Source organism: Rattus norvegicus, chromosome 11, assembly GCF_036323735.1.
Source record: "Rattus norvegicus strain BN/NHsdMcwi chromosome 11, GRCr8, whole genome shotgun sequence".
NCBI classification, from domain to species: Eukaryota; Metazoa; Chordata; class Mammalia; order Rodentia; family Muridae; genus Rattus; species Rattus norvegicus.
The window spans coordinates 27,701,648-27,720,218 of NC_086029.1; the positions used below are offsets into that span (position 1 = coordinate 27,701,648).

Here is an 18,571-nt window from a genome sequence, read left to right on the forward strand (position 1 = left end):
TGGGCAGTTGTGAGCTGCCTGGTATCAGTCATGAGAACTGAACTCTGAATCCCTGCTGAGGGCAGTAAGTGATCTGACACATACAGCCATCTCAGCAGCACCCTGAGTACGTAATTTTTAAATCTAGATTGTGAAAACAAAAAGAAAGGGGATATTTGTCTACTTTTGGCTTGGCTTGCTTAACATAGCGATCCCGAGTTTCACCCATTTTCCTGAAATGTTGGGATTTCATCTTTCTTTATGGCTATATAAATTCCAATATGTTTTCATATATTCATGGACATCTAGACTGCTTATATGTTCTTACTATTGTAAGTAGCATAGCTATAAATGTGGTTATATAGCATACATTCAGAAAAACATTGAGGTGAGTTTGGTAAGTAATCAAGAGTCTCCCTGATATGAAGAGTCTTGTCAGTGCTAGAATCACCAGATCAAATCCAGAAAGGAGCTCTCTTCTCTTCTCTTCTCTTCTCTTCTCTTCTCTTCTCTTCTCTTCTCTTCTCTTCTCTTCTCTTCTCTTCTCTTCTCTTTCTTCTCTTATCTCCTCTCCTCTGCTCTTCTCTCTCTCTCTCTCTCTCTCTCTCTCTCTCTCTCTCTCTCTCTCTCTCTCTCTCTCTCCTCCCACAACTTACTCATCTCATCCATTCAATCAAAAGGACCTCAAGACAGTCTCAATAATTCTAATGCATTCACTCGTCCAACATTTTATAACCAATGGCATCAAAACCCTGCTAGAGAGCTTTATAAAGAAAATTAAAATCAATAGGGAACTAATTCCCTAATTCTAGAGAATATTCCTTATCTGTGGTTCTAGTGCTGTGCTCACTTCTAGTTGGTTTGCATTCACAGGTGGAAAGTAAACAGTAACTAAATAGCAGCATTGAGCATGGCAAGGAAGTATGTAAAGTCAGTGACTGCCACCAGAACGAAGAAGTAAACCCCAAACATTGTATCTGCAACTCTTCCTCTTCCTGGGGATCTATATTTCACATTTTGCTTTTAAACACAAACCTCAAAGATACTTATTATTTTACCTTGGGAGTCAGAGTGGATAACATCTACAAACTTTGCATCTGTATAATCTAATCTGCAATTTGATGGCTTTCCAGAAAATTTTGGTCCAGCTGGATCAAGGCCTGAAATGCAAAACATAGACTATCAATTGGGCCATATTTTACTAGCTTACATTACCTGATTTTCAATTATAAACATAAGCACTTGCAATTTTAGTTTAAACTTGTCCCAACCTACTTAAAGTTAAATGAAATTTGACAAATAGCAAATATTTTCATTATTTGAATATTTATCATCACCCTTCAAAGGCATTCCAATCACAGGAAAGATGTTTCAACAAAATATTGATATTTTAGCCAATTTATCTAAGGAGTAGGTAGACAGAGTAAGCTGTATAACTGAATATTTAATAGTAACTATGACCCCCTGTGGTGGAGAAAAAGCCTTAATAACTATCCTCTGGACCTCTCTTCAATTCACTGCCCTACCAGCCTCATCCTACATTTGTCCATAGACCCAAATCAATATATAAATAAGTGTTACTTTAACTATTACTCACCACACACTCCTCTTATCCCTATTTTATTTAGCCTGTTTGCTGAGTGGCCCACCTATCTCTTTCTCTAAATTTTTCTGATGTAAGAAAACCTGTGTCAGTAGAAAAATAGATAAGCAAGCACTTGCAACTATATGAGTTCACCTCTCCTTTTCCTTTTATGGACTTTATTATAACAATAATATCCTGTATAACTCATTGGAATTACCATAATTATCCTATTGATATAGATATGAATAATTGCTTAATAAACATTACATAGGCAAATGATAGAAATTTATGTGAGCACCATGGGGTTGCAGCCTTTAACTATAGTTAAGTTTACCTTGTGAATCTGAGTGAACTTTAGAATCAGAATGTTTCAGACTTGAATAGCAACTCCTGATTTGTCTAGTACAAAAATGAATGCTTAAAAGAATGAAAATACCATAATGTTTATGAATATGGACTACAGAGCTAAAATTTTTAGCTAATGAAAAAATGATATTTTAACTGAATGGAACAGATCTTGCCATGTAATCTTTGACATTTTAATAAAACTACAAAATTCAATACTTGCTTTTCATGACCATCATAATCATTAAGAAAGAATTCACCATCTACAGTTACAAAGTAGTATTCAAATATAGCTTGTAGCCATGCCTGCTAGGTTTTTAAGTAGAATACACTCTAATGGAAAATGTGCTAAAAATGTAATTTAACAAAAGGAAAAGATTGTTTTACCTGTAATTCTTCCAAGTTGACCCTGAAATAGCTTTCCTACAAAGCCACAAATATGAGCCCCTAAGCTCATGCCAATGAAATGAAAATTGTCAAGAGATGCTCCATGGATCTGTAAAATGCAAAATACAATGTAATAACTTTTATTTTGGATGAGAACAAATTCCCAATATACGGACATTCTGAAATCCACTGTTGATTTTGACGTCATATATTTTTGGCACATAAGAAAGGACTTATAACTGTGAAAAGACATAGGTTAGTTCAGCTCGCACCACAAAATATCTGATCTTTATTTGTTTCCAGTAATACCATTAAACTTTACTTGAAAATTTAAAGTAAATTTAAATGTAATTGCAAGACGAAGTTTTAGTCACCCATAGTATAGAGTGAGATAAATAAAAATATCATTTAATGACTGAGACATATCATGATCAAATAGTAATAATGGGCATGATTGTGTGTTTATTTTGTGCTAAGTATATTAACATCTGCTTTATGCTTTATATTTAATATTCATGTTTGTCATATGTTATTCATATCTATCCTATTACTTAACACTAAGTCTATACTAAAATTATTAACTAAATAATATTTTGTTAAGTATTTTACTAAGAAAACAGAAGTTAAAGTTGTATGCAAAGCTACATATAAAGAAAATGTATTTAAAGTCACTGAAGTCTGAATATTTCTGCCTCTGAAAATTAATGTGCTGAATTTCTAAACCTTAATGTCATGGCCTCTGCTGGAAGTAGGGCACAGACAAAGTGACATCACAAATTAGGGGTATTTAAGAATGGGGATAATGTTCTGACAGAGGAGACCTAAAGAGGCTTATTTGGATCTTTTGTGATGCGACAATGCCAAGATTCAAACAATGAACCAGGAACCGCTCCTTACCAGACCCAGACTCCACCAGTCATGTCTCTCTAGGAGACATGAACGTGTTTGTATGTAAGGTCACTAAAGTGTTTGTTATACCGTTGCTCAAATGGACTAAGACCCAAGTCTAGAGCTGTTTGATTACAAAATATATGCTAGACTTCTTCTGTCTTCCCTTAAGGGTATATCAAACGCTCTAGCACAACCAATAAAAGTATAAAAGCCACTCTTACTTTTAAAGTGCTAAGCTGAAGTATATGAATTTCAGGCAGGTTCTGAAACCACAGGTTACATAGTACAGCAAAACAATGAAGGACAAGGTGTGGACATTTGGTTCACCTCAAGTAGGCAGCTTTGAGAGCTCTCTGGATCTATGTTTTCCAGCAGACTCCCGGGGAGCTACACAGTGATGGTTGAAGCTCATAAAATGGTGGCAACTTTTCACCACTATTGCAGAGCAAGACAGGGGCTTTCCCAACAAAAAAAAAGCATTTCTGTTCTTCAAATTCCTCAAAGCAATGTCTCAAAAGAGGAAGAAGTATTTCTCCAAACCACAAAGCAATAGTTACTTTTCTCCCAACTCCTGTAAATCATTTGCAAGCAAATTGCTATGATTTTTTTTCCTAAATTCTCTACTTAACTAACACTTTTCACAGTATGAGGTACCTGTTATCCTATCTTCTGACCTGGGTCACAATGTTTTTAAAATTAAAGATTTTTAAACAAATAATAAAAATTATTTTATTCACTCATTAGTACATGTCATGTGTTGACTAAGCATATACACTTTTGCATATATACAGTACCATATGTTTCTATATCAATTTAATATTCATGGAACATATAATAAAATTTCATTATTTTTAAAGTATAAACAAAGAATTTTGTAGAGAGACGAAGAGGCTGTTCACAGTGACACAGACGAGAGGCAACAAGTTTGAGTTTTGATCCCCTTCATTCTGAATCCTGATGTGTATGCTTTGATGTTATGCCTGTTCAACTTAGCATAAGTTTGGAAGTTCATTTCATCTAAAATTCAGACTTCAAAACAAAGAAGATCCCAAGAAATCAAATATGGCCTATCTTTCTCTGAAAGACTTACTGTCACCACCTGTGCTCAGAAAAGATAGGAACTACCATAAAGTGTTTACAATGCCATAAAGGTTGACCTATTAAACAATAATTATTCAAAAATAAAAGACCTATAAGAAGCCTTGAATTTAATAGGTCTATGCCAACCCTGAGCTGACCTAGTGGAAACTGAGATCCATATTCAGGGATGTCAGAATAAACTACTTCCTAGGATCTTTTCCTCCAATATTTACCAACAACAAACATATTAGCCTGATGTTAGAAAACATAACTAAAAAAAATGTACGGACATTACAGTACTGTTCACTCCTCACATAAGATCATTAATTCAGTCCAAATACAGAGTTTGAATGAGCTTTAAATTCTAATGGTTTAAAATAAAAGTTTTCTCATATTTAAAATATGAAAATGAAATAAGGGATTATCATTTAGAGTAGACAAAATATAGCTTAAGATTACTGTGTCTAAGTTAAAGTTCCAACTGATTATTTAATTTCATCGTATCACATAACAAAGTATATATCGCATCACATGTCTACCTTAAATTTTTCCTACTTACCAAAAGATTTTCAATGTACTCTCTCAAAATCTCCGCAACTTTTCTTGTATTTTTAACCGCTCTACCGTAAATAAAAGTCGTAGCGCCCTGGTTCCAGTCTACGACAATGAGATTCACATCTTCCTGTTTCAAAAAGGCCTTAGTAAACTTATGTATCCACATTGGGGTGGAACCAAGCGGCCTGTACCCATGAATAATCCAGATGGTTTTCTTCGATGGGTTGAAACGGGCATTAACTGAGTTATTAGACTCAAAGAGTGGTTCTGCACACTTAGCATTGTTCCTTGAGTACATCAGCAGATTTATCTTTACTGTGGGATAAAATAAATCTTTCAAGGAATTCATTGCATTTGACTTTGAGAATTCAAGACATGTTCTATTATTCTCTGTAATGATAAAAAATCAATCTGAACATTAGTTAGGATAGCACTGCAGTTATGCAACTGAATAGGAGAATTCTATTTCATTAGCACTGTAACATGATTTACTGAGCAACTCTAATGTTAAATCGGTCAATGGATCAGGCAAAAAGGCTTCCTGAACTAGAATTAATAAAAATAATAATGACAACTATGAAAAATTTTGATAGGTTAAAAGTCATAAACATTCTTTTATAATAAAATAAAATGGGTCTGACGTAAATCATTGTAATTACTAATCAAGTGGGAAGGGCAGCAGTAAAAGTAGATACATTGATTGTGAATTTTCACAAGCTTTAACAGAAGTGTATTTACATATTAAAAATCAACTCACCATTACCCTTATTAACACAAACAAAAATAATACAGTACCAGTTTGCTCATAAACTTAAAGCAGTATAAAATTCCTTCTATGACATATAGGACAAGCACTTGAAAGTGTGAGGCAGAAATAACCCCAGTTCAAAGGTTAGCCTCAACAAATTAGCAACACCATGAGAAGATGAATACAGGGAAAGAGGGAAGAAATCGCTGCAGTAAGATTAATGAGTGTAGATATACAAACAGACATAACAATTGCATACAGAATACAGTGAGAAAATGGGAGGCCTGAGAGCTGTGTGCCCGAGGGAGCCACTCCAGAGCACGAGCAAGTTTGAGAGGCATCCAAATCCTGAAACTCTCATCCTAAGATGGCAAGAGGTAGAATGGTTCCCTTCTTGGGTCTGCATGTTCTCGTGCCAATAGCCTCTATGATCCCCACTTCTGCCAGCTTTGTGATACTCATGTAGCCTGGTGCCCAAATTAAAGGTTCATTGTCCCCTCTAACTGCCTACAAAGCCATGTCCAGTGAATACCTGGAATGCCTTTTTATGCAAATGAAGCAGTCCCAGTGCCTTTCTACCAACCAGTAATGTGCACTCACCCCAAAAGCTTCTACCCACTCCCCAAGGTTTATGTAATCCTTTTCACCACCAATAAATGAAAGCCATTTCATTGAAAACCTCTCTGAGCTTTTATCTGTCCACACTGAGCCAACATCCTGGGAAACGACTACCCTGCCGCACAAGTAAGCTTTCTTTCTTCCATTCTGAGCATGTCTGTCATGGTGCCTGAATAGCCAAGAGCAAAAGCAGAACCAGGCCAACAATAAAATATGGTTTGGAAGTTTTATATGTATGTGTGCAGTGGGTATACATTAGACAAAGTTATTAAAATTATTTCACAATATCTGAATTAAAATAAGTAATTATATTTTTTTTCTTTTTTTCGGAGCTGGGGACCGAACCCAGGGCCTTGTGCTCGCTAGGCAAGCGCTCTACCACTGAGCTAAATCCCCAACCCCAATAAGTAATTATATTAATACTGAAGGTGTTAATCACAAGTTTTTGTATAATGGCACAAAATATAAAATACCTTTATCTATCTATTGTCATTTATCATCTACCTATGTATCCACCTATTCATCTACCCATCCTAGAAGAATAAAGGCCAGAAAGAGAAATAACTACAAATGCTCAGTATCAGTGGTCATTGTGGGCAGTAAATAATGGCTGCTTTATATTATGTTTTTGTTGTTTTCCAGAATTATGAATTATTGAGTAAGCATGGGCATAAAATACTTTTATGAGTGCATTGCTTTGTGCTACGTCTAGAGCATTAATTTAGTAAGACTATTTAGGAAATAAAACGTTCAGTACTTGTCAAATATTTATAAAAGCATTAGTAAATATCTCAGTGATTTAAAATTTAAAGATTGATCACAGGGAAATAAAAGGCAAGAACTAACAGATATTATTCTAATATTGTACATAATATACAATGCTTACAATAATTCTAATTTTGAAGGTACAGATGCATTCGTGCTCTACTTTCTTAGAGGAAAGAAGCTAGTTAGGGAGCTATAACTCTTGCACAATATTCCCAGGTTGACAATGAAGATGTAATTAAAAGAGCTTTGATCCTGCATATGTAATAAGTATCAGAGAAAAAGGAAGAAGCAAGGAACAAATTGATCCATGGAACTTGCTCTGCTGAGTTCATATTTTATGAACCATACACATTTACCTCATACATCTCCAGGTCTGGACAAGTGTGAAATATAACCACATCATCCAAACTGCTTTGTTACAAGATTTGATAGATTTTTTTGGCCTGGTCTTACAGGGAGTAATGAGAAACTAAATAGCAAGATCCCTCTGATACAAGTAAGAGGGAAGCGCCTACATTCAAATAGTCGGCAGAAAGATGTCCTATCTATTAGCAGTCACAGCACTAACTACTGATTTTCTACACTGCCGTCACTCAGAGTAGAAGAAAAATGTCATTTCAAAAGAAAGAAGAGGAAGCTATTGAGACAAATTTTATGTTATTAAAAAAATGGGATCAGACCAAGAACAGGACAATTAAAACTCTGATTAAGGAAAATATACAGCTGCATGGTAAACATTTGAATTATAAAATCATATGAAATGTGAAATCTCTCCCTGCAGGAATACATGGAAGAAGGTGGAATTATGACTATGAAGAGAGTGAAGCTAATGTTTGAGACAAACAGTGAATGATAAAGCCTGATGCTGCTCAGTAAGGGGTGTCACTTGTTGGAAGAAGACAGGAGGGCCGCTTCATCAGCTCAGGACATCTTTGGATGGCATTGTTTGCAAACTCAACAAACTCACCACAATGTAAGGAGCAACCACTCAATTGGACTCACCGGGATTTTTAGACCCTCCATTGCTTTTCGATGGAAAATTTAAATACCCTAGAAATGTGAATACAGAATATTCTGATTACAAACAGAATAATAGTAACTTCAATTTTTCTCCTTTTCAAACAACTCATCAAAGAGACTGAAGTGTAGAGAATGAGACATTCATCAGAAATACTTGGAGACTCATAATCTTTTGCCTTTCCTAAAAGATACTATTCACAAATGGTTACATTACACTTATTGCTATGTGATGTGTGTGTTTGTGCACACGCACACATGTGATCTGCATCAATGATTGGGCATAAGAAACCATATAGAAACAGCAGGTGTCTGTCTCTGTTACTCTCAACTTGACTTCCATGAGACAGGATATCTCACTAACCCAAAAGCTAGATTTCTTTTCTCCTTTTTTATTGGTTATTTTATTTATTTACGTTTCAAATGTTACCCTCCTTCCCAGTTTCCTTTCCACAAGCCCCCCTAACCTTTCCACCCTCTCCCTGCTTCTGTGCGGGTACTGCCCCACCTGCCCACCCACTCCCACCTCAGCGCCCTACCATTCACCTACACTGAGGCATCATCACTGAGCCTCCGCAGGACCAAGGGGATTCCCCTCCCATTGATGCCATATAGGTGGACCGATTCAGATACAGAAGGAAATGGGGGCTAAGTGCAGAGGGTCAGAAATTTGAAAAGAAGTGTGTAGTAACAGTGGCGGGGAGGAGGAACTAGGGGTAGCCACTAGAAAGCCCCAGATGCCAGGGACCCAAGAGATTCTCGGGAGCCAACAGAGAAGACATTAGCTGAAATAGCCAACAAAGGGCAGAGAGAACCTGAAGAGAGCATATCCAGTGGATAGGCACTGCCCCTGGTTGCGGGATGGGGCCACTCAATCCCCTCAAAAATAATAATCCATAATTCCTCCTGTCAAAAGGAAATGCAGGGTCAAAAAGTGGAACAGAGTCTGAAGGAAAGGCCATCCAGAGACTACCCCACCTAGGGATCCATCCAATCTGCAGACATCAAATGTAGGCACTGTAGTTGATGCCAAGAAGTACTTGCTGACAGGAGCTATACCCTGAGAGGCTCTGCCAGAGCCTGACCAATACGGAAGCAGATACTTGCTTCTTGCTGAGCATGGGGACCCCAATGGAGGAGTTAGTGGAAGGACTGAAGGAGCTGAAGAAGTTTGCAACCCAATAGGAAGAACAACACTATCAACCAACCAGATGCCCCAAAGCTCCCAGGGACTAAACCACCAAAAGCTAGGTTTTTAACTAAATTGACAGTGAAGGAAACCTACTTGTCTCTGGACCTTATTGCTGGTGCTATAGTCACTCATAGTTTTGCCCATCTTTTTCATGAATATTGGGGATTCAAGCTCGGGTCCTCATGCTTTCAATGTGAAGCCTGATGCTATTCTTAGGTAAAAAATATTAGATTCATAGAGACATGATTCATAGAAATTCATCTGAAATACTGGGAGTGGCTGTGAAAACAGTGATTTTTTTTTAACGTTAAATGTTAGAAAGCTGAATGACACAGAACGTTAACAACACAATTCACCCATATACTGCTTCACATTCAACTTTTACTCATAGAAAGAATGTAGATGAGGTGTAGGAAATAAACACAGCCTCAACTGGAGGGAGGACAAGATTCCCATTCTTATCTCTAAAAATACAATACTTTAAATCACTGGAGGAGTGGGGTTAGGAGAAGAAAAGAGTTCTCATGCAAGGCTAGGTAATGTGGTTTCCAAAATCCCAATGCTAGATATGGCATAGCTCCTTGTGAGCTATTGTCTCAGGAGGCCCCAGAAAATCCCAGAATAACAGAGGATCTGTTGGTTGTCCAACAGATCTAGTTGATGTGATATTGTTGTAAAAGACAACATAGCCTGGCGGTGGAAGATACAGAGAAATTAACCTAGTTCTGTGGAAATTTCCTTGTGAGTAGTTCACTTTTGTAGTGCCAGGCAGGCTTTTCAGCTGTTTGCAAAGAGGCATCAACATTTTGTACTCCACTGCGAACCCTCTGGACACCAATACCCATCCACCAGGAAAAATGCACTCACTTTCTGCAACTGTGGCACAGTTGTTATGACAGTAAATACCTTCTCTCTCTGAATGGATCTGGTGCTCTGTCCAAAATAAGGAACTTATGCTTGGCAATATAAAACACATCCAAAACTCCATGAGTAAAGAGACCTTAGACCCAATAGGGGATCTTACTACCGTTGTTTGGCTAAAAGGGCAGGCTGTCTTATAAATACATGTGTTTATGTCTATAAGGTAAAGCTACTTTTAACCTCAATCAAAGAAGGCTTCTCTTTACAACAAATGGTGACAAATGTCAGGGTGCATTGTAGTTCACAGTACTTAGAAAAGTGATGCTTGGTCCTAATCAGGACATTTATGTCATCTCCTCAATACTCAGGAAATATGAAGGGAAAGGGAATGGAAAAATGTAAGACCATCAATCATGGTTAGAGGACCATACCATTCCCCACTGAATGATGCCTGGATAGCAGCAGACATTTCCTTCACTCTATACACACTGAGGAGCTGACCAGGCTCTGTGGGATAGCTACAAACATTTCATGAAAGAAAAATAAATGATTTTACTTTATCTAATGACATTGGATCGTAAATTAATACCAAAACAATATGCCATTATATACTCATTAAAAAGTTAAAATAATCTAGAAGGGATTAAGATTAGAAGAAAAAGTATTAAAATCTATAAAACTAGCAGGAAAGGTATTACTGAGGACATAAAACTATTAAAATTACTTATATTGTGGAAGAAATTGGAAAAATAATGTGGTACTTTGGAAACAGGTTGATAAATTCTTACAGTGAAAATATGTACCTTACCAAACCATAGCAGTTTATATCTAGATGTCAACCATTGACAACTAAGAACTTCATAAAAGCATGTACAAGTTCACATAGCATGTTTTCCATGCATGTCTTACTCTTGAAGGAACATATACATCAATCAGGAAACACATGAACAGTTGCGTTCTTACAGTCTGTATAGCTTATTACTTCCCAAGTACTAAATAATAATAGTAAACTATTACTGCATAGACAAACGATCAATTGTTAAAAATATGTCAAGTAGAAGACATAGAAAAAAACCAGGAAAATGAAAAAATTTACATGAAATTCTAGAAAAGGGATATTTAATCTAGAATATCAGAAAATAGACTTGTGTTACACGCAATCAGAAGTAGGAAAGAAATTAATTGCAAAGGGTATAGGACAATTGGAGAATAAGAAATCTATGATTTCGTGTATCTTAAAAAATAAAGTACATATAATTGTCAACATGTGTCAATGTGTTCAGCTAAATCTATAAATTTCGCCGCCTTAAGTATACTTTAATAAAGTAAATTTTCCGAGGATGCAGGATGGTGATGATCTAAGAATTTGCAAAGGATACAGCTGTATGTACGCATGTATATTTATTTTAGACAAGAGTCTCAGTTATTTCCCTAGGATGGTCGTGAACTCCTAATCTCAGTGCTTATTCAACCGCAACCTCCTGAATGCTGGGATTACAGGTATACACCATGATGTTAGCTTCACGTCATTGTAAAACTCTAAAATAGCTAACCCTAATGTCAAACATAAACCTACATGCACACACACACAAGCTACATAAAATGTAGATGACTTATTACTCCGTTAACAACCTAAATTTAAAATTGTTAGATAATCTGCTCAAAAAATACCATACAACAAGACCAAGAGAACATAATTTTAATTAATACCCTCTCACATATGAAAATAGAAGTATGGCTTATTAAAATGATGAAATCTTAGTAGTAATTATCCTATTAAAAGAAAGGATAAAGTCATCTGTCACAGGATGAATTGTTTTTACAAATCATGAGTATGAGTCATTATTTTTTTTATAGCGTCTGACATTTAGCTCTAGTTTAAAAATATGGGGATAGGAACTAAAATATTAAGTACATTTTGAATAAACTGGCATATGAAATAAATGGTTTGCCTTACATAAGCAATGGAAATTATGAACTATAATTTTTAAGAAGCAAGAAGCAAATAAATAATTCAATTAATATTTCCATAAATTACATTTACACTTCCTAGTTCTTCATTATTTTCCTTCGTAAGCTTTTTCCTACACTAATTGAACTTTGGGATTTTGGTTTTGAATTTCATGGGGAAGGGGATTTTGTTTGTTACATTCAGTATTTTGTCTCTTTGACTAGAGAACGATGTAGGTTCTTTATCCCACGATACTTTTGAGGCCTCAATAGGCCTATGCCTAGAAATGGGCCTCATGCAGAACTTGTGACCCAAGCAGATACTTCAGGATCAGTAACAGGCTAAGTGGCTTTATTCTTTCAGGACCTCAAGTTAAAAGGAATTTATCCAGTAACAACTTTTAAAATGCTTGGATTCAGTGACAGGAGATCATAAATTAGTTTAAGCTAATTTAAAAATAGATGAAGGCTGAATAGGAAAAGAAGGACACAGGGAAGAATTATAGAAATACTGGGAAAAAAAGACAAGAAATAAAAATATATACTCTTATAAAACAAATACTGAAAGGAAAAAACATTCTACAAAAGAATAGAGAAGATTTGGTTAAAATAAAAAATGTCAATATTTTGTGATATTTGAAAATTAAAACTAATTCAATAGGATTCTTGAATAAAACTTTGTGAACAGATCTGCAATGCTCTCTTTTCACTGAATCTAAAACTGAGTTCATGTCAGAGAGCAGAGCTAAAAACATACAACATTGGTTCACAAAATTTTAACTATTTATTATCTAGCCCTTTAGAAAGATATGTTCCTCTTCTTGCTACAAGAATAACTGCATCAACAAATCTGAAACTTTAGTAGTTAGCAGCTACAATAAGAATATACTTCATATAGTTTGAGTAAATATGTAAATAAATATCTTTATACAATCTGTTCAGCTACCTTTCGGCTTGCCTTATATTCCATAAATTAAATACTTTTTAAACATTTTACTGGTTTTATTTTAATTTTGCTATTTTATTGTAGTCATCGTCATGAATGACCTAAACTTTCAACAGAAACAAAATATATTTCCCAATTATAACTCCACTTTTCCTGTTGAAAACTTAGGAAACTGAATAATCCTAGTCAAAATCCTAACCAAAATCTTTGAACCTGGACCGGAAATGTGCAAACTATGCTATCGAAGTAACAATGGACTATCCTATCAGAAAAGAAGTAAGGCTGCTGGTGTAGAGTTCAAGATTCTCTAGCTTTTCAGTCAAGATTCTGATACCGTGTATCATAAACCTAAAATATTTATTTTCAAAGAAAACCTCAATGAGTAAAATGTACCATATAAGCTATGTACTATTGCCCGGAATACCTATCTATTTGAGTATGAAGCTTAGACATCTCCAAAATTGAGGAGTAATCCAAATAGCCAACTTGAAAGCAAAAGCATTAATTTCTACTTGGCAAATCATGTTTTTTCGAGCGCATAGTCACAAATTTATAAAAGATATAGAAGATGTAAAAGCCTAGTCATTCACAAAATTCCACCAGAGAGCGATACATCTTGGCTTGTGAATTTGCTACTGTTTGCATTTACATAAAGTAGAATGGCTTGTTCAACCGTAACCAACAACTCACTCTCCTTCACGCTGGAACAAGACGTTCACCCATAAAGTAGAAAGTTGCATTGCTAACATTAGTAGGCTTCATCACCATCGTCAGCCAGCAGAAGAATCACAGTTCCTGCCCACTACCATTAGACACTTTGGGACATTTATTATGTGAAATGAGAAAAAAAGAAGTTCTCCTGCATTGATAACTGGTTCAACTGAAAAATTACCTACTCAATAATTTTCTTCAAATGTCAGACTTTTTAGACAAGTGAAATGGAAGAGTGTTATATAGTAAGTTATGATTTTCAGACACTGAACTCAAGCCTTACTCCTTAATTCCATTTTTTTCTTGAATGTTTCTACTTAGTCCTGTTTGCCTATTTGTTTTCAAGTTATTTATTTTCTGATAAATAAATACATCATAAAGTTCCTAGTTAGCAAACACACACACACACACACACACACACACACACACACACACACACACACACATACCTTCATAATAGCAATCTTGTCTGGTATAAATACCATAATCATAGCAATTTTTCGTAGTATGGTGGCATAAGATAATACAAACCATATTAATTATTTTACAGGCATTTTTAATGATAAATTATTAATAAACATCTTACCAAATCTTACCCAGCATATCCAACACAGAAAAGTGTATATTCTCATTTGGAATCAGAAACTGTAAAAGAAACACTAGGTTTCACCAAAAACTTCCGTAATTCGTTAAGGTCCTTGTGTGATAGGATTGTCTCCCTCCAGCAAGCTTCCCTGTAAAAATGACTCTTGCTCCTCCCCTGGCTGAAGAGGGTGAGGGAGTCTGTCATCTCCCACTGGCTTGTGTTATGAGAGCGTGTCTAAGCCAAAGACTCTGTAATAACTTGCAAATGTGCAGCTACACAAATAAGATTTGAGAGAAAGGGAAACCTAATTGTAGATGTCTCCGTTCCTTAACCTCAGAATTTTAGAAGTGGCATGGGAGGATATGTTTATGGAAAGCATAGAAAAAATAAATATGTTACTAGAAATCCCAGAAATGAAAGGAGTCAGAGTAAGTTGTGTTTCATGTTCATTTTGATTATAAACTGAGTTCTCCACAGACCTAAAATCAATAACAAGATCTACACCCATGAAGCTGCCTAGGTCTTACGTATATGTCATTATCCTTCCCAAACACAGGGGCTATTTTAGATCTCTCAGACACTGAGCCACCAGCCAGGCAGCATACGCTTGCCAGCACAAGACCCTCAACACATATACAGCAGAGGACTGCCTGATCTGGCCTCAGTGAGAGAAGAGGCACCTAACCCTGGAGAGACTTGAGGCCCCAGGGAGGGAGGGGGCCATGTAGGGTTGGGTGGGGACAACTTCTTGGAGACAGAGTAGAAGGAATGAGATGAGAACCTGGAGGGGATAATGTCTGAACTATAAAAATAGGTTAAATATAATTTTTAAAAAAACTTTTTATTCTAGCTTGTCCTTTGGGGCTAAAGTTTGATATGGAAAAAATGTTTTTGGTTTTAATATAAAAACCATTTAAAAGCATTACTAGTTTTCTCTTTGATAGTTTATTTAGTTTTTCTCCTATTTTCTTTCCTAGAAAGAAAGTTGAGACAGCAAGAAAAAGCAATAATCATTCATACACAGAGCCCAAGTTCAAAACAAAACTTTTTTTTTAAAGAAAATATGTATCTTGAAAATGTTTCAATGATACTATAAATCTGGAAGGTTTTATTTACAACAGAGGTCAGGAGAAATGGTTTAGAAACCTCCAGACCTGAGATACTTATTTTGAAATCAAGACATGTAACTGCTGGTAAACACTCATTAATTTGAAGTGTTTGACCTTTTTGAGTTTTATTGAGGCTGTGTTTTAAAGAATGTAAACAAATGTAGACACCTCCACCACACTCAGTTGTTAATAACTGCAAATCTCTAAATGAAAACTGCATATCCATGTTATGTGAGAAGGGAAAAATACAGTGAAAAACATGTAAAATGCGGTTTTAATGAGATGATACTTAATAGAATAGGAGAAAAAAACTTTCAAAAGACATAATTTACTTTTCTCTGGTTTTTTTTTTTTTGGTAAAATGAAACTATCTTAGTATTTGTATTGACATCATTCTCACCCACTCATATGAATGTGGAGTTTAAGCCAATACAGTCTTTAACAGCGTTTCAGAACATAAAATGACATTCCTTCATTATCATACATTTTACTTGCTTTCAATATGAGAATATTTGGTTATTAATGCCTAATAGAATATAAGTGGAAGATAATGTAATGTAAAATATACTAATGTTTTTAGCATTCTGGGTGTTTATTTAATTCTTATTCAAAAATACAATATGAGAGTAAGTATTTTTAAAATACTTATGTGAACAAAGTAAATAATGTCACAAAGGAGATTATGCTGGTGATGAAAATTACAAACATAGGGTTGATGGAGTTCTGTTCATCAGCCGTGTTGCTGAGCACTTGAACACTAATTATAAGAGCTAAGCAATATTTACTTAGTAGGTCAGTTTTCAGAATTTATTTTGGGATTAAACTTTTATTTAATTTATATTATTTCTGGTAAAAATATTTAATAAAGTCTGAGGATTGTGACTCTGTTAGTAGATTCATGAGGTGGTGTTAGTAGAGTCTGTACTGCTCCAGACTCTAGATTCAATGTCTAATAGCACTAAATGAGTTGTAAACCTTGCCATCAGGAGGAGGAAAGAACAGAGGACTGTCAAGGTCAACCATGGCTACTTGGCAAGTTTGAGGCCAGACATTGACAGCACCCTGTTAAAAACATAAGATCTCAAAAATGTTTACCTCTGAGTCAGCAATTAGACATCCGAAGGACATTGCTACAGAACTGCAAGTTTCTTCCATGTCCTAATAAAATAAAAGGCACAGGAAAGTGCAAACAAAAGAATTCATCTCAAAACCATTACCATGACCCAAAATGGAAAATATAAACGTCTAACAGGACATAATTTCTCTAATTGTGTAGATCATGAAGATTAATAATACACACGTGTCATTATTTCTAGTTTTAGAAAGTATCCATTACCAAGTTCTTCCATTCATTAATTCATTCATATGTTTATTCATTTATACAACTTTTAGTAAGCACCTCCTGAGATCCATAGACTTAGTTTTTTTGATACACCATGGAGATGCTCATATTTTTCAGGAGATGTCATTTCAACAGGTGTAAGTTATGCAGTCACAAATGTGTCAGGGTCTGCCTTGGATGCTTGTATTTACTTATGCAGCACTAGTTCAAAGTAAAGAGGGGTTGAAAACTATAACTAGAGAATAATGCTTTTACCTATGTGGAGCAGCCAGTGATTCTAGATTGCACTGTAGAGGAAATTGCAGCAGAATACACTTTCTGGGGTGAGCTACTGAAGTGAAATTAGAAATCTGCACATCTACCTATGTAACTAGTTGTCTGTTTGTCAACTCTGGGTTTGTATATGCACACAAAACCATATCCATCCACGTGTATAATTTATACTTTGGTACATCCGTGAAAGGAGTATAAAGCATTCTGATAAAAACAGTCTAATTCTTTATGGAGTATTGCACATGCTCCCACTAAAGCTGTATATGTGAGAAGTGGGCTAGTAAACACTGAAAGCAAAAATACTTTTTAGCATTTGGTACAGTTGTGCATTCAATATGAATTAGAAAATACAATGTACTTAAATCAAAAGTTACCTGTTGAGATCAAATTCTAAGTAAATAGCCAACCATATGAGCTGCATTTCAAAACAATGAATAAGAAATCTAAATAACAATGGTCTTGGATGTATTTAAAGCCAAAAGAGCATAGCATAGCATAGCATAGCATAGCATAGCATAGCATAGCATAGCATAGCATAGCATAGCATAGCATACCGTAACACTAAGACAATTCACAAATACATAAAAAGAATAGAATACATTTCATATAACAATATAGTACAACCTTTAACTATTGGGAAACACAAAGTTGTAAAACATTTGCAATTATATGCAAGCACTGAATATATATAAATGTTACAGAGAAAAGATCTTGGTTTGGACTATATTTTTTAAACAATTAAGTACAAATATGTACGAGATGTACACAGTGGAGGAAGTTTTGAATGTTCATTCATTTGAACAACATGCATTGGCCGTCCATCCTGTACTTACTTCTTACTACATTGCACTTGTTTGGATGATGAAGCAAAGAGAGACAATATCCATAGACTTGAGAAGTGGTAAGAAAGGGTAATCAAACATGGCTACTAAAACTACTGATACCTGCATAGTCTACATAAACAAGTCTCTCCCAGTATCCAGATTGCTATTATTGACTTTTTTCCCAGTCTATGGAATATGCTGTTTCCATGGAGTCATACACCATCTCTGGCTCTTACAATTCTTTCCTCCTCTTCTCCTCATAGAGCCTCGAGTGGATGGGCTTTTGGAGACATCCAGTTTAGAACTGGCTGCTGTCAAGTCTCTTATTCTCTGCACACTGCCCAGGTATGAATATCTGTTAATTCCTATCTTCTACCAAAGCAAGGGCTTCTCTGATGAGGACTGAATGAGGCGCTGAACAATGGGTATAGCAACACACCCGCCATTTTGAGTCATTTTATTTCTATGCTACATTAGTAAAATAAAAGTAATATGTCTCCCCATAGGTCCATGGGCTATATAGTCTTGAATTCTTGGCCACTTTAAGAGTATCAAATATGAGTCCCATTTCATGAGGTGGTCCTTAATTACAATCAAATAGTGGTTGGTTGCTCCAATAGCATTGATGCCATTATTGCACCAGTATATCTTGTGGGCAGTTCATTACTGTAGGCCACAGGTTTGTAGGTGCTCTGGTGGTCTAAAGAGTAACTGTGAATGCTGCTCCGCTGCTCCGAAGAGGTGAAGCTTTTAGCTGGGTGGCAGCTAAACTTCACGTTTGGTGATATAAATGTCTTCCGCAAT

At 35.6% G+C, this 18,571-nt stretch overlaps 1 protein-coding gene across 1 annotated transcript in view; it reads right to left on the reverse strand.

Moving 5' to 3' along the window:
- The window catches only part of Lipi (lipase I), a 39,672-nt gene extending 25,294 nt beyond the window's left edge, over positions 1–14,378 (reverse strand). Inside the window, exons 1-5 of the mRNA NM_001105899.1 lie at positions 14,220–14,378; positions 7,959–8,006; positions 4,827–5,212; positions 2,297–2,405; positions 1,038–1,139 (exon numbers count right to left, since the gene is read on the reverse strand). Coding sequence (NP_001099369.1) covers positions 1,038–1,139; positions 2,297–2,405; positions 4,827–5,212; positions 7,959–8,006; positions 14,220–14,265 — 691 coding nt within the window. The 5' untranslated portion in view covers positions 14,266–14,378. The remainder of the gene's footprint in view (positions 1–1,037; positions 1,140–2,296; positions 2,406–4,826; positions 5,213–7,958; positions 8,007–14,219) is intronic.
- Between the last annotated feature and the right edge of the window lie 4,193 nt (positions 14,379–18,571).